Source organism: Musca autumnalis, unplaced genomic scaffold, assembly GCF_047663935.1.
Source record: "Musca autumnalis isolate F117 unplaced genomic scaffold, ASM4766393v1 scaffold_1, whole genome shotgun sequence".
NCBI lineage: Eukaryota > Metazoa > Arthropoda > Insecta > Diptera > Muscidae > Musca > Musca autumnalis.
In genome coordinates, this window is record NW_027411644.1 from 145560290 (window position 1) to 145583789 (window position 23500).

General features: G+C 33.9%; 2 protein-coding genes across 5 annotated transcripts in view; one reads left to right on the forward strand and one right to left on the reverse strand.

The window, feature by feature from the left end:
* Nucleotides 1-23500, reverse strand: part of qin (tudor domain-containing protein qin) — a 462035-nt gene that overhangs the window by 131326 nt on the left and 307209 nt on the right. The window lies entirely within an intron of this gene.
* The window catches only part of LOC141387529 (uncharacterized), a 61108-nt gene continuing 54333 nt past the window's right edge, over nucleotides 16726-23500 (forward strand). Inside the window, exons 1-2 of one of the 3 annotated variants that reach the window (XM_073957401.1) lie at nucleotides 16733-16831; nucleotides 16958-18239. In XM_073957401.1, the coding sequence (XP_073813502.1) occupies nucleotides 18182-18239 (58 nt within the window). In that variant the 5' untranslated portion in view covers nucleotides 16733-16831; nucleotides 16958-18181. Of the gene's footprint in view, nucleotides 18240-23500 lie in introns of all 3 variants that reach the window. The other 2 variants (XM_073957411.1, XM_073957394.1) reach the window with 2 other exon arrangements.

Below are 23500 nucleotides of genomic sequence, written 5' to 3' on the forward strand. Positions count from 1 at the left end.
ATATATAGGGTCCACCAATCAAAAATTTTTGTCGAATTATTTTTAGATAACACTTCAGGGAAAAATACAAAATTATTAAAAAAAGAGTGCCCATAAGTATTTTGCCTTAAAACGGGCTTCAAAAACTGGTCATGCCATATGGCATAGAATCACCGAAAGGGTTAATGACATTTTCACGATTTCACAAAAAACAGAAATGACGATTTGACGATTTTTACCCCTAAAATTACGATTTTACAGTGTCAAAGACAAATATACATAAATATATCAACTTATGTTTAAGGGTAACACCAAGTTGTGCAGCTTAAAAAACACATTTTTTATGATTGTTACTTAAGGCTACATTTGCCAGAATATTTTGAAGATGTTCGAGATTAATGGTATTATTAGGCCTATAAGCACGGACTATTAGTATTTTCATGCTAAAGGACTTCAATTCAATAAACACATGTTCAATAACGTCACTAGTGTTTGTATTTTTCGCAAAGTTTGGTACTCCTCTACCACGACGCACTATGTCGCGAGTTCAAATAAACGGTGGCCAAAAATAGAACGAGTTGGCGTAGGTGGATGAATTTTGGTACAAGTACCTATTGTTGGCAGACAATGTCGAGGGCAAAAAATTGGGAAGGTCTGTCAACGTTTTACTATAGCGCCCATATTTTACCTAAGTTTCTCGATCAAAAAAACTTCTCCATAAGTGGTGTCTTAAGACACGCCGTTCGGACTCGGCGATAAATAGTAGGTCCCATATCATTGAGCTAAATATGAATCGGGGTGCACTCATTGATATGAGAGAAGTCTCCCTTGTCCCGTATGGGATGTTGTGGAACAATGTTGTTTGTTTTCTCGATCAAATTGGCTGAATTTTTGCATTGAGGGTTCCTAGTGGACAACAAACTTTTCTGATAAAAATTATGAGCATAGGTCCACATTTTGGTATAGCCCTCATTGAACGGTACCGCCCGATTTTCGGTATTTTGAAGGTTTTAGCCACATTATTCACCCGTAATGACTGAAATTTGGTTTTCAGTCTTTATATATTTTTGTGGGCTTATTGAATACATCAATTTTTTCTTTAAATAAGAGAATTTTTCTTAAAAAGTTTTTTTTTTGACCTATGAATAGTCAAAAAAAATTTCCTCGTTTAAAGACAATATTATTGGTACTTAATAAGCCCACAAAAATATGTATATGATAATCGGCCCATTCGTTTTCGAGCTTTAGTAGACACCTCAAAACACTTGTATAAAAATTGGGGTAACCCCTTAATGAGGTGGTCACAGAAAAAGATAAATAACATGTTCGTGTGCCAATATGTGCAGCTGGCTCCTTTATACATTTGAAGTACTCACAACTCAAACTGCAAATAACATCGATATACACTTTTATACAATTTTTCCCCATTCCACTAAATTTAACTTTAATTTTTTTTAATTTTAACTTGGGTAAGTGTAAACACCATATGATCATTATGTACCTCCAAACAAAAATAAAGCCAAGTTAAGTACATCCCAAGCTACTGTAAATATTACTTTTAGAACGAAAAATGCATTAAATATTAGAATATTGAAGCATAATAAAAGTTATTAATTTTAGTAAAATCAGGACAAAAATACTTATTTCCAACAATTTTCGGATTTGCACATTCCCATTGACAAAACGACTTAGCATATTAGTGCCATAATTTAAATTCATTCAAATTGAAATGTTTTCTATCAATTCCCATCAATAAATTTGTATTCCGAAATACCTGGTTTTTACCATTTTCGGCCACGGAGGAAAATTTCATATAATCGTGTAAGAAATGAAATACATATGTATATGAATTGAATGACCTACTCCAGAGAGATTTCTTGCATCCGACTATATACTTATAAAAATTTGAACCATATTGATGCATCAGAAGCCCTGAACACTGTGTAGTAATTTAAAAATATTTTCCGAATGTTTCGCTGTATGTAAACTTTTATTATATGGTGTATTATGGCGTGGCGTGGATTTGCTCATCAAGGTTAAAAAAAGCAGCAATTATAAATCTATTAAGAAATCACGATTTATTATGTTATAATGTTTGTTCTTTGCTCCCACATATTTTTGTGTTTGTGGTTTTAATGAGATTTGAGAAGAGCTTTCGTAGCTTCTCTAATAAAACAAAGAAATATCGAAAGACTGAAGAAATGAAAATACGCATGAGAATGTTACCCATGCTAAAATCGCTTAAACAGCCAAACAATAAGTATAAAAGCTTTTCTATTACTTCGCCATTAAATTTGAATATTTTTAAGGTATACAAAGAACATTTTAGGTACAATGTGTCTTTGGCAATACTACTGAAAACAACGAGAATATTTTTGTTAAAATGTGAAACCCAATTATTAGGTGGTCTTTTCCATTTCCAGAAAATGCTTAAAGAAAAAATTAAAAAAAATATTGAATTTTAAAAACGTCATTTTAGTTGAAATGACCTTAGCAGCGGATACATTTTTCAAAAAAACGATGTTTGTAAGGAAAGCTATCAAAAAGTATATCTATGAGGTACCAATAATGGGAATAAGTGGACATACATATGTATGTATACTAGGGTTATGAATTTTTGACCCATTTTCCCAAATATGATTTCCTGTTGCGAGAATGAATGAACTTTTGCTTTTGATTGAATATGTAAAAAAGTGTTGTAAATACAAAACAAAAATCAGCAATTGCATATGTTGTTGTATATGTTGCTGTATGCAGGTATATCAATGTGCCATCGATCTATGTAACAGGACCATTTACCCTGTCGGACTTTTATCAATCAGTTGATAAAATGTTTGATAATATATCGATTATTTGTAGGTTGACTATAAAGTGGTTAAAAAGTTATCTGGAGATCAACCATTCTGAAAACAAAAACATGTACCTTCTGCAAAGTATTTGAGTTTGTCGAACAAATAAGGCACAAATGTATAAATAATTCACACTTGCTTTTTCTTAATATTCTTCGTATAAATGCAGCATCCAATTATAGAATACAGTGTTGATGGACTGAACATATTCGTACATATTACTCATATTATTCTGGAATTAAAAAGGAACACAAAGGAAATATACAAATTTGCCTCTTCTTCTCTCTAACAAAAAAGAGAGAGAGTCAAAGAGAGGGAGAGAGAGAATATGAAAAGTCAAAGATAAAAAAACACAGAAAGAACGTTTTCAGACGATAAGGTTTGACTGCTCAAAAACGTGGTTTCCGTTTTGACTCTCATTCGTAATTTTCACATCTAGTGTTGCGTTTTTGAAGTCATTTTATACAAGCGTACTTTTTGAACAAAAAGAAGTACGGTTTTACATAAATGTACCAAAAAGGGTTTATGTGTGTGTATTGTCACTTCTTACAGCATTTAACACAAAAATGAGTATTTGTTTACATTTTTTTCTTACACATTTCGCACACACACATTTTTAATTTTATAAAAATATGTGAGGAAACAGTTATTACTTATACCATGATCAGATTTACATTAGTCAATTTTTCTTGATGGATTTTTTTCGTCCCCTTTTATACAAACAATTCTGTTCGAACATTTTTCTTTCAAAACATTTAAAATAATCTCAATTACGAAAACTATAAAAGAAATTAATTAAAAAATCATAACATGTTCTTGAAGTAATGTTTGTATAATACAAATTAAATAAAAAATATTTCTTGAACGAATTTATCAAAAAAGTACTTTATGTACGTTTTCGTTCACTTACTTCCACATTTTGTTTCAACACTGACACAATTTACGAATGAGAACCAAAACGGACAACGCATTTTTGAGCAGGCAAACCTTATCGTGTGAAAACGTTCAAACAAAAATTGTTTTTTTTTTTTCACATTATGTTTTAAACTGACTACAAATAGACAAAAAAGTTAGTTTATAATCAGTCGAAAAGTTATCTGGCGTTGTACATTACTGACTACTTAGGCGCTCATCGCCTTGTAAAATTAGTCAGTTGGCATAAGGGAAAATAATCGATAAAAAGCCACTTATGTTTACAAAAAAGCTAGCTTTATGTGGGCTTTAAATCGGCTACAGTCCCTACAGGGTGGTTTTTCATAAAAATATAGGTGGAGGAAAATAAGTCCCCAAACTGAAAATGAAATAAATCACAAAATTTGGGTCTTTATTTCACAATGAAAAAAGTCCAAAAAATGAAATGAAATAACGCCAAATAGAAGTGAAAAACTGCCCAAAATAAAATGACTCCCATAAATTGAGAAACAAGTTCCCAATTTTGAAAATGAAATAATTCACCCAAAACTTTCTCTGTTATACATTTTTGTTCGTATCCAACTAAAATAGTAGTTTAAAAAATTAGCAAAGTACCCGCCACTTCGTATGCGGAAAGGGGATTCCAACATGCAATACCAAAATGAAACCAAATACAGTACTTTCCGTACGCATAGATATGAGGTTCAAAAAATACTTTCTTATATTATAGCACCATTTAGTACTTTTCATATACATAAGTACGAATTTCCAAAACCTCCTCGTAATATTTCAAAATTATAGTTCATCCCCTTTACACAATAACAAATTATACTAAATTCTGTACCATTACTAGTTTTCGTACATTTCCAAAATTCTCTTCTTTTATTCCGACTCTATCGATTCTCCCAAATCGAAATTGTACCACATTTGGTACCATTTAGTACACATAAGTACGAATTCTCAAAACCTCCTCCTTATCTCTATTCTGTATACCAATTCCAACTCAACCCCTTTTGCACTTATCGTATTTTCAAAACCTCCATATTTTAACCCCACACCTCCATATCTAAACCCCGCACACCAACAGTGACTCTAATACCAAATTTTGGAAATCCAGCACCACGTACCAAATTTAGATCAATTTTGAACTTTTCGTATATTCATGTACATAATTTATAAACCACCTCCATATATCAGCTCTATCCCTACATCCAATAACAATATTAAATTTAGTACAGTTTAGTACTTTTCCTACACATAAGCATCAATTTCCGAAATCACTTTCTTATTTCCATTCTACACACCAAAAGTGAACCTAATACTAAAATTCAAAATTCCAGCTCCATATTTTAGCTATGATTCCAGCGCTATCTGTTCACCCACATATATCTTAATCCTGCAATCCAACCGTAATCTTAATTCCCAATTTCCGGGATCCAGCTCTATCAGATCACCCAACTAATTCAATCCTACACTCAAACAGTAATCTGAATTTCAAACTGCCTCAATCCTATAATCCAACACCCAGCAAAAATTCGGATCCAGTAGTCATTACGTAACCCATTACAAAGTAATGTAAACAAGCTTCTTTTCCCATTACAAGTAATCTGAAAAGTAATGGGATACTTCTTAAAAAAATTACAAGGCAAACCTACTTACTTTGCTCCTCACTAAGTAATGAGGACGGTGGCACAGTGAGTGTGTGTCCGACTATAAATCCTAGGGTTGTGTGTTCAACGCTCACTTTCGGCACGCGAGTTTTTTTTAATTAAAAAATAACAGTTCGTGGTGCACATGTACACTGCACATTTAAGTTCTTAAGCAACCCTTAATATTCGTGTGCGTGGCATAGTGTGTAGTGTCTTTGGCTAGAAATCAGAGGGTTCGTGGCAGGGATGTACGCAGGGGGGGGGGGGGGGGGGGCACGGGGGGCCCGGGCCCCCCCCCGAAATGATTTGGTCGACTACAATTTTTTGAGCTACTTTAACAAATTATTACGTTTTTTCTCTAAAATAATTTTTATTTTTGGAATTTTGAAAAGAAAAGTTAGATTGTTTTGAATGTTATGTAAAAATGTAATGTATGAACAAGTTGTCTAAGAAATATTTAAATTTTTTTTGTTTAAATACTCTTTATGAGAAAAACTTCCAGTAAAATCTGAATAACTTCTTTATCTCTTGTAATTTCATTATCAAATAATAAAGGGTCGAGGAATTCTATAATGAAAATAAAGGTCTTGAGGCTTTAAACTCATTATGTATTCAAAAAATGACGAGTTTATTATTGTACGGATTGGAAGTGCATGAAATGACATGTTTACTGGAAAAATGTACGATATATCAAGTGTTTTCCGTAAAGTATATCTCTGAACCCAGTTAAAAAATTGTTTACTACCTTAATTTTTTTAATTATTTATTTAATGGAGAAAAATTTATTGTTGTGCATCATAAAGTGCTAATATCTGCTACAAGTAGCATACCCACCAGAATTTTTTTCCTACCATTAACAAATTTGTAGCTGAAAACAACCGTAAACGAAATTAATGCTCAAACATTGGTTAAATGGTATTAAAATCTGCTGTAATTTCAGCCTTTAGGCTAACGATAAAAATGTACCTCATCGAAATAATGACCTTTGACTCCTCATATCTTTCGACAAAAGCGGCTTCAAATAATTTGGCGTCGATTTAGCCCAGTTTGTTTCTCTGTCTGGCTCGAGCGCATGAGAACTCTGGAACGGATCAATCGAACTTTAAGTCATATTGGTCCATTCCTTTTCACACAAGACTACAAAATATTTCGCTAAAATGGTGCGCACAATAACTCTCGAAGGTCCAACTCGATTTCTTCGAGACATAGATTAGGTTCGAATATGGATTATATCGGTTCACTCCTTCAGGTACCTCGTACACAAAATTTGAATATCCGATTTCACCGAAACTTTGAACATCCTAAAATTATTTCCGGACGTACATACGTATATCAAGTACAAAGAGCTTCTATATGCGACAACATCTTCGGATACCTTCCTCACAAAATTTCAACATAAGTGCAATTTATGGGCCGTACGAGAATCCATTGGACATTTTGACCAATGCTACTGCTTGCGGTCTTGGTTGCTGCGATATTCTATTTTTCGTGGTAAGTCCATGCTTCCTGACATAACGGTTCAAAAACTCTAAATCTTACCATGACCAACTAAAATAACGGCTTGACTTCCAAAATTAGGTATTTTCTCCACAAAAGTGCAAAACTTTTGCGCTCTTATCGAAGTCAAACTTATGAACTCAGCATAAGCATTTAATCACAACGCACACAATCTTGAAGTTTTATACCCAAATATTTTTGTCGGAAAGTTTATATGTCCAAAAAAGCCACGAAATTCTGAAACTCCCTGACTACACAATTTATAGGACAAAGATTTTGGTTATGAAGCCCGTATTCTATCTGTCTATAGATAAAAGTCTCAACTTACACAGGCTATCGGCAAACCCGACTGATAATTTTTTACTTGTTTTCGAGAAAACAAAAGTTATGAATTTTCATAAGTTTGCCTCCGCTGTGCCGACAGAAGTCATAGTCAAACTTCTAATCGTACAATTAATATAGAAATAAGGCGGAACAACAACCATTGGGATATCAGTAGATCGATTCTCTAACTCAATTTTTGAGTTACCGACAATTGTCGGTAAAATTAAAATACTTATAATTTCGTAATTACCGATTTTTTTCTGTAAGTTAGCGACGAATAAAAAGCAGTCGTAAAGTTATACCGACTGTTGTCAATTTTTATTGAACTTTTCATATATAATTTTGCGTTTAAATTTTACCGATTTTTGTCCGTAACTCCAAAAATGTGTTAGGCAATCGCAGGACTTAGCTAAATTCTTGCCGAAACAGAATGTGGATTTCGTAGTCTCAAACAGTCCCAGCAAAATTTGAAGGAAGGGGTTCCATGCGATGAAGTGATTTCACGGCATCTTTTGCATTGGTTCAAACTAAGTCGTGAAAGATCCGATCTTTTCATTAGCATTTGAACCAATGCAAAGGAAGTCGTGAAAGATCGGATCTTTTCATCAGCATTTGAACCCATGCAAAGGAAGCCGTGAAAGATCCGATCTTTTCATCAGCATTTGAACCCATTCCATCGATCCAATAGAGATGAATTTTGTGTTTTTATTTATACACATTTTCTAAAAATATAAGATTAATTATTTACAATAAGCTTGATGTTGTCGACGACTCGAAATCACAACCAAAGTTGTTAAAACTGCTGTCGTAATGATAATGTCATTGCAAAGTTTTGGTGAAAATGGCATGCCAAAGCATGGGTGGAAATTACATTGGTGAAAATGACATGTCAAAGCATTGGTATAAATGACATGCTTTGGATCCAAAAATGAATAGCATCTTTTGGGGTCCACGCTCATATAAAATTCATCGATGAAGATGCTAAAAAGATGACATGCCAGATCACTTGCATCCATGATTGAATGGCATCTTTGGCATCGAACATTTTGCTGGGGTGCTGCGAGTAGAATTCGGAGTCTATAAGTCGTAGTTGGTATCGCCCGACTCCTGATAAAAATGTTTTCTCTTTTTTCTAAATGCCTGTTCCAGAACCTGCAAGAATCTATACATTTATACCACTAAAAATGAGTAGATTCTTGCAGTACTGGAACATACCATAAATGTAATTTTCTGAATTTTTTAGTTGGCTTGTATGGACTCTATCACTTCTGGTAAAATAGTAAAGTTTTGGTGTTTTTATGACATAAAAAAATATTATTTTCTAACAATAGTTCGGTACAAACCCAATCTGCACTCGGGGATTCGATTTATTCTTTTTTTTGGAGTTATTGATTTCAATTAATTAATGGTATACAAATAACATTAATAGGTTTTTAGATAGATCTTCTTGTCAGAATCAGTCCTCGTGGTAAAAATGTGTTCAATTGATAACTTAATAAGGCAAAAATAAGACAAAACTTTTTTAATGCGACTGAAGTTAATGTGGGATGTATGGATATGTACTTTAAAGAAGAAGAAATACTGAAAATCTTTGAAATAGAATCGAAAATGCCAAATAAGAGCTACTGTGGTTAAAAATTCTGGGATACATTAAAACGTTAACCTATATGGGTAATGTTCATTTGAAAAAATGTTTAGTTATTGCGTCAAATGCGTTGCAGAATTTGGTCAAAATCTTCAAAATACCAGGCGGAATTTTTGTATGGGGACTATACTGTACGTGTTCTGATATGGTTAATTTCAATTCTAAACATCCAAAGACTAATTTATTATACTCTGTTCCAAATTTCAAAGTTATATCTAAAATATTGTAAACTCTCTCTATTGAAATTATATACTTTGTATCAATATTTCATATAAAATCAACTAAAAACCCTTTAAAATAGCTTTATGTAACGCTACAAAACATTTTTTAATTTCATAATTTTTGGTCAAGTTGGGCCCCCCCCGAAATGAAATCCCGCGTACGTCCCTGGTTCGTGGGTTCAATTCGGGCAGACAGCGAAATAAAATAAAGTAAAATAAAAGTAAGAAGTGTGATGAAATTAAAAAAATCTCGACATCAATTGTTCTAAAAATAGAATTTTTTTCAACTTACTTTTCAACTTCTAGTGGCCATAGAATAACTAGTTATTCTAGTAGTCATAAAATAACTACAAACTGAGTGCGACATGCCCTTGTAAAAATAATGGGGAAGAAAGGGGGTTTGCGAGTAGTTACGGCTGCCAAAAATCCCTTACAAAACCCATGATTTTGGGAGGACTTTTTTTGCTCGGCAGTAATCTCAATTCTAAATTTCATGATTCCATCTCTATACAACCAAACCCAAATCGTACCAAATTTTATACCATTTAGTACTTTTCGTGCACATACCCAGCAAAATAAATTGGAAGTAATGCAATGTAGACTAGTTCTTTCACGACATGTTTTGATGCAGTTAAAACGGAGTCGTGAAAGAGGCACTCCATTCCTTACATTTTAACGGCATTCGGATGCGATCCAATGAATCACATCCTTTCCTCACATTTTAACAGCATCTGGATTCAGTTCAATCAGAGTCGTGAAAAATGCACTCCTTACATTTTAACCGCATTCGGATGCGATCCAACGATTGACATCCATTTCTCACATTTAAATTGCACCCGGATGCAGTTCAAGGGAGTCGTGAAAAAGGCACTTTGTTCGATACATTTTACAAGCAGGTGCTTAGTGATCTCTAACAAGCAAGAAATTTGTAGATACCTACAACTACAGAACTTTTTCAAAGATTAAAAAAGTGTGCATCAATTTCTAAAACTTTATATAAAATAGAAAATACAACCAAAAGTTGGGAACATTTTTACGGTAACTCACGAGAAGAAAATTTCCTAATGAAGTGCTGTTGGAGTACTTGTCGAAATCTTAACTAGTGATGGGAAGACAATATAAGAATCCCTTTAGCAGATGAAGCAAAAACATTTCAGTTCGGATTAAATGGAGAGCGGATGAAACAAACTCAGTTGCTATTGAATTTAATGAAGAAATTTCATAATCTGTGTTGATGTAATAAAGTATTATTCTTGGCTTACACAAACAATAAATTCTTTTTATTTATTTTGGGATAGTTTGCAATGGCTTGCATTTTTATTGCATCTTTGAACTGCATAACAACACATTCCGAAGAGTGCCTTTAAATTCAATCCAAAGCACTGCATCAAAACACGTGCTCTGGATGCAAATTGGACTGCATCCTATTCTACCCTAAAGGGTTAGTTAAAATGCGATTCCAAAGGGATAGTTAAATACAGTGCCGAAGGGTTAGAAAATGCAGTGCTAATGGAGAGCATGTTTCAGTAGTCACGCTCTTGTAAAAATCATGAGTGAAAATACATAATTTGATGCACTTCCAGATCACTTGTACATATGATTTAACTGCATCTTTGGAAGCAAACATTTTGCTGGGTAAGTACGAGTTTCCAAATCTATCTCAATCATATACTCCAACAGTAAACATAATTCCAAATTTCAGAATTCCATCTCTATCCGTTCAACTGAATCCAAATAGTACCAAATTTAGTACCTTTTCGTAAACATAAGTACGAATTTTCAAAAATACGTTTTATATCTTCATTCCTCACATCAACAGTAATCTTTATTATAAATGTCAGAATTCCAGCTGCACAAGTTCTCTAACATAAGTACGAATTGCAAAAATACCTACATATTTCCATCCTGCACTTCAACATTAATCTTAATTCTAAATTTCAGGATTCCAACTCTATTCGTTCCCTCAAATCCAAATTGTACCAAATTTAGTACCATTTAGTACTTTTCATAAACATAAGATCGATTTTGCAAGACTAACTCAATTCTATACTACAACAGAAATCATAATCCCAAAATTGAAATTTTCAGCTCTGTCCGTTCACCCAAATTAAAATTGTACCAAATTTAGCACCATTAAGTACTTTTCGTACACATAAATACGAATTTCCAAAACCATTTCTTTACTTCAACACCACTTCCCGACCTTCCGTTAAAAATATGCATTTGGTACCAAATTTAGTAACTTTTCGTACACTCATAGGTTGAAAAAATCCATTGGTACATCTCTCTAACTCTCTGTCAGTGACCGCCATTCAAAATGTTATTCTAGCTCTTTCCGTTTGCCTAAATAATATAATTTTAGTACCCTTCTAGGACGAATGTTCAAAAACCCAGTCTTATCTGACCCCAACACACCAGCAGCAACCTACAGCCAAAATTTCAAGAATCTAGCTTCAGTGGTTTTCGATGATCTGTCAGTCAGTCAGCCACTCACTCACTCAGTTATCATTAAGCTCTTTTATATATTAAGACTTAAAAAATGAAGATATATGACATAAATTTAGATTTGTTTAGGAATTGAGTTATTCTGCGAAGTTTTTATTTTCATCCGAAAAAGAATCTCTTGGAAAATGTCTTATAAGCAATACCTATACGAGAAAACACAACGACTGCACGGTAAGTGTAACGGGATAATTTTACTATTTTCTGAATGATTTATAGTTTTAGAAAACTTAAATAATAGTACGTTTATATATAACCGGATTTAACAAACCCAACATTAATAGAAAAACAAGGTAGAGAGGGGAGTCGGACGGGCCGATACCATACACCACTTTTCCCCTGGGCAAAGTAAGAATTTTATATTTGGACCAAAATTTAGATATTCTTCTCAGGAAAATGATGGTAAATTTCACCTGCTCAATATTTGTTCACACAATTAAACTGTGGGATCTCTGTATATACTGGGCTGTAACGCGGCTATCCTCTATTCTAAATATAACTTACGTGCAAATTTTCTTCTATCACTCCAAAAATAATACAAGTAAAATCAACGTTAACATCGAAACGTGATTCTATATTGGCAATTTTATTGAAGGACGTACCTTTCCCATTAGAAACTCATTCGATTGAATACAAATTATTTGCCGAATGTAAAAGAACTACCTTAAATGTCTACATTAGGGAAATAACTTTTTGCACTTTTTTGCAAATATCAAAAATACCACCACATAGCCGTGTAGAGCATGAACAACTATTATGAAATAAGGTGCAATTTTTTCTCTATCGCGAAAAAAGTTTCCGCACCAAATGCATTTAAGTTCAACAACATATTTGCTTTTCTTTAAAATTTTTATTTTTTTGTAATCTAATTTAAAATCATTATCAAACCGTTCTGGACCAATTTGTTCTCAAATAGCGCCATTTCGGAGCATATTAGGAACTTTTGACACTATTGCAATTTTTAGTTTTTCTTTAAAAACTCGTGAATTTTATATTTATATTTTTTGTACCTATCGGACAAGAGAATATGGGGTCATTTGCAACGAATTCGCGAAAGTTACAGGCTGTTTTTGTTGACTTTGCCTGTGAGAATCGTATTTATTTTCTAAAAATATTTTTCAAACACAGCAAATTTAAAATTTTAGGTAGAAAATATATCAAAAGGGTTTTAGTAATCACAGTCGGTGCGGATCGATCTTAGAAACTCGTTTTCATAATTAGCACAAAATTCCACACATGGTACTGGTGTTGTGTTTTTGTAGAAAACTAGCTTAAGGCCTAGTAGCCAGAGCTGCTTTATGATTTTATATGTGTAATTTATTTATAAATATAATTGCTAATAAATAAATAAATAAAACAAAGTGATTGGCTGTACGATATATGTAGTTCGCGTCTATAATTTTTAGTTTCTTTAATATGAAGGCAACATCTAATATCTCTACCTAGTGCTGATAGATTCAACATGTACGAAAATCATTAGAAGAAAACTGTAAATTATTATTGTAATTATCTAATAAAAAGCAGCAAAATTTGCCCCTGGTTTGGTGGGTGGTGGTTGTTAGTCAATAAAAACAAAACAACTCGCCAAAATTGTTTTTTTTTTCAATCGCTCAGAAGAAACCAGTATTTTTTGCTTTATGAAAGACGTTAATGAAATGCAGAAATTTGAACCTTGGCAAGACTTTATTAATAATATTCCTAAAATGCAGTCTTTTTTTTTCTTTGTACATATGTGCTGAAATTTTCCATCGTTAAGCCCTAACACATCCAACGTTTCAGCAAAGTTGAACGTCATTTCTGAGAGAAGAATAAAAGAGCAAGGGCAAGGGCAATGATTGAATTTTTCACCATTCTTCTATCAGAAATGACGTCCAACTTTGCTGAAACGTTTACTTTTTGCGTCCACACCCGCAAAATTTCCGTCAAATTGCGTCTCCACATTGCCTGTGTGGGCAGATATGAAATGTTTTTATTTCGGGTCATACGACATTGATAGCTAGTGTAAACTATATGATCTGATTTATGAGAATCAGAATCTTCTCATCGAAGAACTACAAGATTTCTCATAGAATACGGATAGGTATTTTCATAGAACAGCGAAAGGTGAAGTATGTTTTCTTACAGAAGATCACTTAGACCACTTCTCTTACACAAAACACTCAAGGTTCTTCAATAGAATCTTCCGAAAGGTTTATCTTAGGAGACCAATAACTTTACTTATTGTATACAAATAGGATTCTCTTAAGGGTTGACCCCCACTTGTAAATTTCAGAAAATTGAAAAATTCTTTATTGACTTATTTTAAAGTAGAAGGAAGTTGCATAGAATATGTGGTAACATTTTCAAGTCGATCGGAACATTATTGATATGGGCATTGGCAGGGAAAAATTTACTGTGTTTTGTATGCAACATAGAAACTAAAGACGTGTTTTTCTCGAAACGACATTTTAAAATCGGTACCAACTCAAGCTCGAAAACTGATGAACCTATTGTCATACAATTTTGTGGGGTTATCAAGGACATCAAAATCTAGCCCTCCATCGATCTATTTTATTATTTAAAAAAATTGTTGCACACTTTATGACCAGAAAACGTCAGTTTTTAAGCCAAAATCTAATATTTTCTAAAAAATCATCCACAAAAAAACAAGACGATCGGTTAATTAGTTTTCGAGCTAGAGTTAGCACAAAAAAGGTTTCGTGGATGGCCATTTGTCACAAAAACACATAAAATTAAAAAAAAAACGAACAAAAAAGTTTGGTAGTTTTCTTGGAAAAAAATCATGAAAAATGAAGTCCATATCACTTCTATAAAACACAACTCCTTTTGAAGATTAGTAAGAAACCATAAAGCCATTTATTGAAATCCAGTCGTTCCTTTCATAGAAGACAAGAATGCCTTTCCAGACCTATGAATATAATCGTTTTCCGACTCCAACTCCGAAGCCATGGCTAAAGCAATATATAATGGACTGACAACTGCAATAGAATGCAATTATGAGTTCAAATATTATCTTTTAATACCCCCAGTCTTTAGACTAACGAGTGTATAGAACAGCATTCCGCAGCCCTTTACTCGCGATCAAGCAAAGAGAGCTTCTCTCTCAACTCACTAATGCAAAAACCATGCACTGACAACAGTGTTTGCTCAAATTGTTCTTGTTGCCGATTGGTGGTATATAACCTTTTAAACGGGCACACAATATTAGGGCAAAGTGCAGTTCAAGGTTTGCTCCCGACTCGCTTTGATTCATTTTGCAAAAATCGACCGAAAACTGTGAAAAGCCCAACGGCATCAAGGCTAGAGTGCACGATAACTCTCGAACGGATCAGCCGACTGGGTCAAAAATTTGGCCTTCGCCTAAAATGTTGTTCGAAGTAGAGCCATATCGGTCGACTCCTTCCGGTAACTCTACTTCAAAAGTGCAAAAAAATTCACTAAAATGGTAGGCGCGATATCTTACAAACGGAGCAACCAATTTGGTCAAAACATCGGATCTCCTAATATTTTGTCCAAGTTTAGTTTAGAAAGTGGTCCATATCGGTCCACTTTACAAAAGTCCAACATGTTTGTTTATGGTCTTTTCGAAAGGCTTTCGGTTGCGTAGCTGGTATTCAATTCGATATTGTCAATAAATGAAAGTTTCATTTCACACTGACAACTCAAAAATAGGGATTTTTTAACTCACTTTAGCAAATACAGCGATTATAAAACAATAGGCCCCCGAAATTCGTCTGCCAATATATAGCATTTTGAACCACGGAATATTCCCGAACATTTTCTGAAAATTGCATGAAATTAGGTTCAGTAGTTTTGGAAAAATAATGTATTGAAAAGAGTAGGCGTGGTCATCAGTTTTCAAGATATAATATATTTAAAAAAGTGGACGTGGTCCGGTATTTTGGCTCAAAACATGTACATAGGGTACCCACAACCCCATTGCCTCCCAAAATTGATGTCGAAACCGATATAATCATAAGTTTGGCTTATACATATAGCGTTTAAAAAAAGGCGTGGGGAAAGTACCCCACCTCCCCCGAAATTCATAAAATATACATAACAACGGCAAACATTGAAATTTTGCTGCAAATTTGATGGAAATCGATTCAGTAGTATTAAATATATAACATATTTAAGAAAAGAAGTACCTAAATTGCAGTTTAATCCGTAAATTTTTAAACTGATACATGCGTAATTTTTGCAAATACAGCGTCCTCTGGAATTCAATAATATATGTGGCCTGTTTTCGGGGACCATCCCTGTACATTTCTTGACAATTTCAGGAAAATCAGTTCAGTACACGCAGAGAAGAGATATTGTAGGAGCAGTGATATTCTAAGAACAAAATATTGTGTTTTAAAAATGTGAAAATATGTATTGTTGTTTCAACCATATATTTTGTGTCAGGCACCATAATAACACAAAATATATGTATTGTTGTACCAACAATATATATTTTCAGATTTTACAATATACTATTTTTTTCTTAGAATATGATTGCTCCTACAATATCTCTTCTCTGCGTGTAGTTTATGTAGAAAAGATTAAAATTGACAAAATGTGGTCGTAAAAGTGGACGCATAAAAACCTAAGTTGGGTTGTGACGAACATTTCAAAAAAAAGAATTATCCAAATCGCTCCAGCCGTTCTCAATTGACGCTATTACCAACGAACGACATTTGATTTTTATTTATATAGATTTTTGGAAACTGTTTGTATGTCAAATGCATTTTTACTGTCTTTATAATTGTATGTCCTTCACTTCATCCAAAAATGTTGCTCATCGTAGGATTAGGAAATATACCACTTTCTTACAAGTCTCTTATTACAACGTCGCAACACAAGTCAGTAAAATGACTGTCATTGACATAGTTAAACATAATATTTACTGTGCATTGATTTCCATAATACTATCTACGTACAAGAATACGTTTCTAGTTTTATTAAAATTCTCGATTTTCGGAGGCACTTCTGGATAGAAAAATTAAGAATACACCCATGCGTGTACATCTGTACTCTACAACTTTATACATTAAACCAGTTTTGAAGTAAATGCCTCATCTGAACAAAAAGCTTTGTTGAAACAACTCCACTTTATTGCAATAAACTGAGCTTAATGCAGAGACTTGTTAACATGGTGTATATGAGGAGCTCAGTAGTAGTTTGGTCGTTGAACGTAACATACTACGAAAATCTTAAGCAGTTCTTCTCTACTTTTTTTTTTGTCAATTTCTATTGTATATTAAGCGCGCAGTAATTGCAACATTAGTCCGATTCTTTAAGCTTTTTTGTGACCCGTGATTGCTACGATTAGACTATCAATTTTAATTATTTTAATTTTCACTATCCTATTGTAAAAACTATTCGGATATTTTTTAGGATAACTCGAAATGTTAACGGTAGCCAAATTATAAAATAAACTGAAATTTTAAAGGGAATATTAAAATAGCACAACCTTGTTAAATACTTTGAAAGTGTTGGTGAATATAGCAAAAGGTCATGCTTGAAAAATATACAAATATGAAATAACATTCTAACCACAAACATAAATATATACATAAATATGTATGTATAGCGTTTAATTATAAGTAGACAATCAAAAATACTGAAAAGTAAAAAAGTGACTACTCACAACAAATAACCCAAAAGTACATTCATATAAACGGCAACAGCTTGAACAAGCCCAAAACGTTCGCTAACACATCCAGACATTGCCGCCGCGGATACGCTCTCGCATCCACAAACATTAGTCGCCGTCGTATTCGTTCTCTTTCAAAACAAACTTGTTTCCAACAGTAAACGGCAGACGCGCAACAAAAGTGAAAAAAAAAAAATAAACATCATTCGACTGTGGTGCAAATTGTAATGCCAGCGACGCGATCGGCAAGGGGCCTCGATCGATGAAGTGGCTAGCCTCTCGAGATTCGCCATACGTTACTCACATTGTCTACACGTTACCGTCCTTCATTGTTGTATTTGATAATATTCGCACTACCCACCATATGATCGGGGATATACAAGCAAACATTCTGTGGCACACATTCAAAATACGACTATAGCTAGCTAAATAAGAGGAGTGGTGCTTATCCTTCTCATCGGTACAGTATAGAAAAAAAATTTTCAACAATAGATAACACCAATATGTGGTAGTGGTTAATCGTTATCCATGTCCAAGTCGATCATTTCTAAACTGAGCATCATAACCCAACTATCCTCTAGCTGTTTGTCTTTATAAAAAAACTACATGTACATACATACATATTTTTGTTAAGTGATATGTTGCATAATTCCGACATATGCCACAGGAAATTTGTGTAATAACAACTGAAATGAACAAATTCCGTATGTTACCTACAAACTAACTTCGTTTAAAGTTTTGTGAATTTTATGTTAAATATTGTATTCGTGGAAGAAAATTAAGCAAACTAAGCAACCGCAAAATATCTCATACATGCCCATCAGCCGATAGAAGTGCTTAGTTTTTGCGTACATTTGTTTTTACATACAATCGCATTGGACCTACTATATACAGTCACATCAGCATCCGATTGCCTACCTAAAAGTTAATAAATACAGCAATAGCAACATTTAGCTGTAATCAGAATGTTGACTCGGATATATGTGATATTTTTCGTATTGTTTGGATTTCTCCTAATTACCGGTAAGTACATTTTGCCTTCCTTTGATTTAAAATTCTTCTACATGTGTTCCAATACACATCCCCTCTGACTCAACACTAATTCTTCATGACATCGCTAGAAGTTAAACGGGCAGAATGAGAACCCAGGCTAAATAGCATAGTCTTTGCGTACATATGGCAACATTTCGATATATATATATTGATATGTGTGATTTGATAAATCATGGCTTTGATAATCAAGGCTTAAATATGCAAAAATTGCAGAAACAAAGCAGTGCGTACATAGTCTGAACCAGATCATCCATAATATTTAATAACACTATGCAGCATTTTTAGTCGTTTGCGAAGAACTTCTACTGTGGATTTTATGATAGTATACGCAGAAATATGTTTGCAACATTTTGTAACATATCTCAATTTTATTTGTTTGGGTACCAACATATTTTTATACCCTCCACCATAGTATGGAGGGTATATTAAGTTTGTCATTCTGTTTGCAACACATCGAACTAATCATTTGCGACCCTATAAAGTATATATATTCTTGATCAGGATAAAATTCTAAGACGATCTAGCCATGTCCGTCTGTCCGTCTGTCTGTCCGTCTGTCCGTCTGTTGTAATCACTCTAGCGTCCGCAATAATTGAGATAGAGTGCTGAAATTTTGCATCCTAGGGTCTTTTTTCCATAGGCAGGTCAAGTTCGAAGATGGGCTATATCGGTCCACTTTTTGGTATAGCCCCCATATAACGGTACCTCCGGATTTGAGGTATTTTGACGTTCTTCGCCACATTTGCAGATCGAATTAGCTATAATTTGGCACTTAGGGTTCCTAGTGATCAACAAACTTATATCATAAAGGATATGGGCATAGGTCCATGTTTTGGTATAGTCCCCATATAACGGTACCTTCCGATTTTTCGGTATTTTGAGAATTTTAGCCACAATTTTTAACCGAACTATCTGCAATTTGACATTTGAGGTTCTCAGTGGTCATGAAACATCTCCACGAAACATCGTCAACATAGGTCCATGTTTAGGTATAGCCCCCATATAACGGTACCGCCCGATTTTCGGTATTTTGAGAATTTTAGCTACAATTTTTAACCGAACTAGCTGTAATATGCCATTTGAGGTTCTCAGTGGTCATGAAATAGCTCCACCAAGCATCGTCAACATAGGTCCATGTTTTGGTATAGCCCCCATATAACGGTACCTCCCGATTTTCGGTATTTTGAGAATTTTAGCCACAATTTGTAACCGAAATATCTGCAATTTGACATTTGAGGTTCTCAGTGGTCATGAAACATCTCCACCAAACATCGTCAACATAGGTCCATGTTTTGATATAGCCCCCATATAACGGTACCTCCCAATTTTCGGTATTTTGAGAATTTTAGCTACAGTTTTTAACCGAAATAGCTGTAATTTGACATTTGAAGTTCTCAGTGGTCATAAAACATCTCCAACGAAACATCGTCAACATAGGTCCATGTTTTGGTATAGCCCCCATATAACGGTATCTCCCGATTTTCGGTATTTTGAGATTTTTAGCTGCAATTTTTAACCGAACTAGCTGTAATGATCGGTATTTTGAGAATTTTAGCTACAATTTTGTCTATTCAAAAATTATCGTCAATATAGGTCCATGTTTTGGTATATCCCCCCATATAACTGACCCTCCCGATTTTCGGGAATTTTCAGTGGTCACGAAATTTCTTCACTAAAATTCGTCAACATGGGTCCATTTTTGAGGGTCTACATTGTTTTGATGAAACTACCCTCAATTTGACTCTTGAAGTTCCCTGCAGCTATAAAACTTTTCCGCCAAAAAATTTAAAGATAAGTTGACTCTTCGATATAGCCCCGTAGGTGGTACATTTCACCTAGCTGAACACATTTTTTTAGATTAGATCAGATAACACTGTGCAACAAAATGGAGGTGAAAGTCTGGGGCACGGAAAATTCCTCTTGGGGAAGAACGGCCTTGGTGAGTATATTATGAACCCCGAAGGACAGATCCGCCGTGAGTCGAACTTCCGCGTTATGGCGTGATGAAATTTTTGTTAGAGACCCTGTGGGCCATCAGGAATTAGCGTTATATCTTTGTTCACTGTTGCTTAAGTGCTCTACAAAAACAACAAACAAAGATATAATGCTAATTCATGATGGCTTACAGGGTTTGCAGGACCCAAACATATGTAATGTTTGGGACATATGTTAGAGAGGCGTTTTTTTCCTAGTTGCGTTTTGTTTTCTCAGATCCAGCTTAGATTTTATGGTCTCATCTAAATCTGACTAAACATTACATTTTTAGAGCAAATCGGGAATATATCTCTGAAATCAATTCAAATTTTCTTGCGACCTATTAGAAAACTTGCAAAAGAAATATTTGCAGGAATATAAAATGGAAAAAACTTCTTTAGCGTCTTAAGGGTTGTAAAGCCCAATAAAATAATTTTTTTATGATTTTCTTCCAAGAAAACTACGAATCTTTATTGATAAACTCCTTTCATTTGAAAGAGCACATACTAATCTACGCTCTGATGTTTTTGTTGAAAAATATTTCGTATTTTTGTGGAAAATCGCCGCCCAATTCTAGCGCGAAAAGTAATGAACCCATCTTCATATATTTTTTTGAGCTTATTTAGAATATAAAGATCTAGTCCTTTGTCGACCGATTTCAAAAAAAAGGAATAGGTTTTACAAAAATGGTGGACAGAAAAAGTCAACATATCAATTTTTGGTTTAAAAAACTGACGTTTTTACACCCGAAGATTTCTGAAAATTCATGTAACACCGCGAGAGAAAGTGATTTCGTAATGTGTGTCCGTCCGTCCATTAAAAATTGTAAACACACTCCAGGCCGCAATTATGGACCGATCGTCAAGATATTTTGTATGGAGGTCGGGTTCAAACCAGAATAGTGAAATGGACCAAAAGCAAAATTTTTGACCGCTACAAAGGCTCTGTAGGCCGCAATAGTCTGATCGGCAATTTTAGCAGGTTAAAGAGACCAAACCTTTTGTGTGAAAATTGGTAAAATTTTAAGTGTAATGACTATATCTTTATTTCTTATAAGATGAACTTTCGACCTTTCTATTGATGCCAATTATGCTGATGTACGTGGTCAGATACCATAGTTACAGTCTAGTATATACAGGGATCCCAGAGTTTTAATTGTGTGTAGTGTAACCATATCACGCTAGAGTTCGCAGTTATATTTTAATACTGACAAATTTTTGTACGAGATATGAGGTTTGATTAAGGAAAATGCCAATAATTTTGAAAAATTATCGGATAGTATTTAGTGGGTGGAATTGCCCATTGACCATTATGGGAAAATATCCAAATTTAATTTTTGGTCCAAATTTTAAATTCTGGGGGCATGTTCCGGCAAATTACGAACATTAAACTTAAAAACCAGCTCTAGACCACTCCTTTGATGCAAATTATATCGATAATAAATGATGCAAAAATATAAATTAATTATATCAATAACATAAGTGTCGCAATAATATAAAATAAATAAAAAGAAAGTTGTGTCGTGTATCACATGGTCAGCCACGTCGGTCTACAGCTCTCTTTTACCTGTTCGGTCATAAAATAAATCGGTCGATGAAGGACTATTTTCCGATGTGCTTGATAGGCCCACCAACAAAATATATACACGCAGAAAAATATATGTTAGAAATATGTTTGGATCCAAACAAATATTTGTTTGGGACTAATTGCAAACAAATATATATTTGGATCCAAACATAATTTGTTTGTGTCCAAACAAATATATGTTTGCAACATTTTGTAACATACCTCAATTTAATACGTTTGGGTACCAACATATTTTTTATGGGTGGAGAGGATTTTGGTTAAAGAGAATAACAACAGGTCCCTCGCAGCTGCGGAATGCCTTATTTACAAACCACACACACACACAATAACTACCGCTGTCGCAGCAATTGTTGTTAGTTAACTGACAAACCGACAAACTAAACAACTACAATGCGTTTGGTGTCGAAAAAACAAAGTTCGTATAGTCAAATACTTCGCAACTACAAATTTGTAATTTCTTTAATATAAAGGCAACATCTAATATCTGATTGACTCAACATGTATGTACATATGATGCATATTGTTCTGCTATGCTTACAAGACGATAACAACTACAGTGAAAATCTTTAGAAGAAACGGTGAGTTACAATATTACAAAATAAAAGAATTAATAAATAAAAAGAATTAATAAATAAATAAAAAATAATTTAAAAAATAAAAAATAAATCTCTCAGAAAAACCAGTTTTTTTTTTGCTTTATGAAAGGCGTTGTTATGTTTGGTACTGCTTGCAAACAAATATATGTTTGCTGCGAAATATGTTTGGGACATATGTTAGAGAGGCCATTTTTTTCATTTCATTTCATTTCGAGAAAAACACATTTTTAGTGTCATTGTTTTGTATGTAAAACAATACATTTAAAAAATAAAAAATAAATCTCTCAGAAAAACCAGTTTTTTTATACCCTCCACCATAGGATGGGGGTATATTAAGTTTGTCACTACGTTTGTAACTACTCGAAATAATCATTGTAGACCCCACAAAGTATATATATTCTTGATCAGCGTGCAATTCTACATCGATATAGCCATGTCCGTCCGTCTGTCCGTCTGTCCGTCTGTGGAAATCACTCTAGCGTCCGAACGGATTGACGTAGGTTGATGAAATTTTGGAAAAATATGTTTTATTTACGTAGGACTTTTGGTATTGAAAACGGGCTATGTAGGTCCACGCTTTCGTATAGCCCCCATACAAAATGACGCGTGACGCGTCGTCGTTTTAAGGAATTTTTAAGATATTTGGCCCATTTTACCACCGAATTGATTGTAATTTGGTACTTTGTGTCTCCAGAGGCCAACAAATATTCCTACCAAAGTTGGGTTATATAGGTCCACGTTTTGGTATAGCCCCCATATAAGGTCCCATATAAAGTACGCGTCATTTTAATATATTTTGAATGTATTAGACCCATTTGACCACAGAATTGGTTGTAATTTGGTATTTTGTATCTTCAGAGGTCAGAAAACATTCCTACCAAAGTTGGGTTATATAGGTCCACGTTTTGGTATAGCCCCCATATAAGGCCCCTTATAAAGTACGCGTCATTTTAATATATTTTGAATGTATTTGACCCATTTGACCAAAGAATCGGTTGTAACTTTGTATTTTGTCCAGAGGCTAAGAAACATTTCTACCGTAAAATGTTTATATAGGTCCACGTGTTGATATAG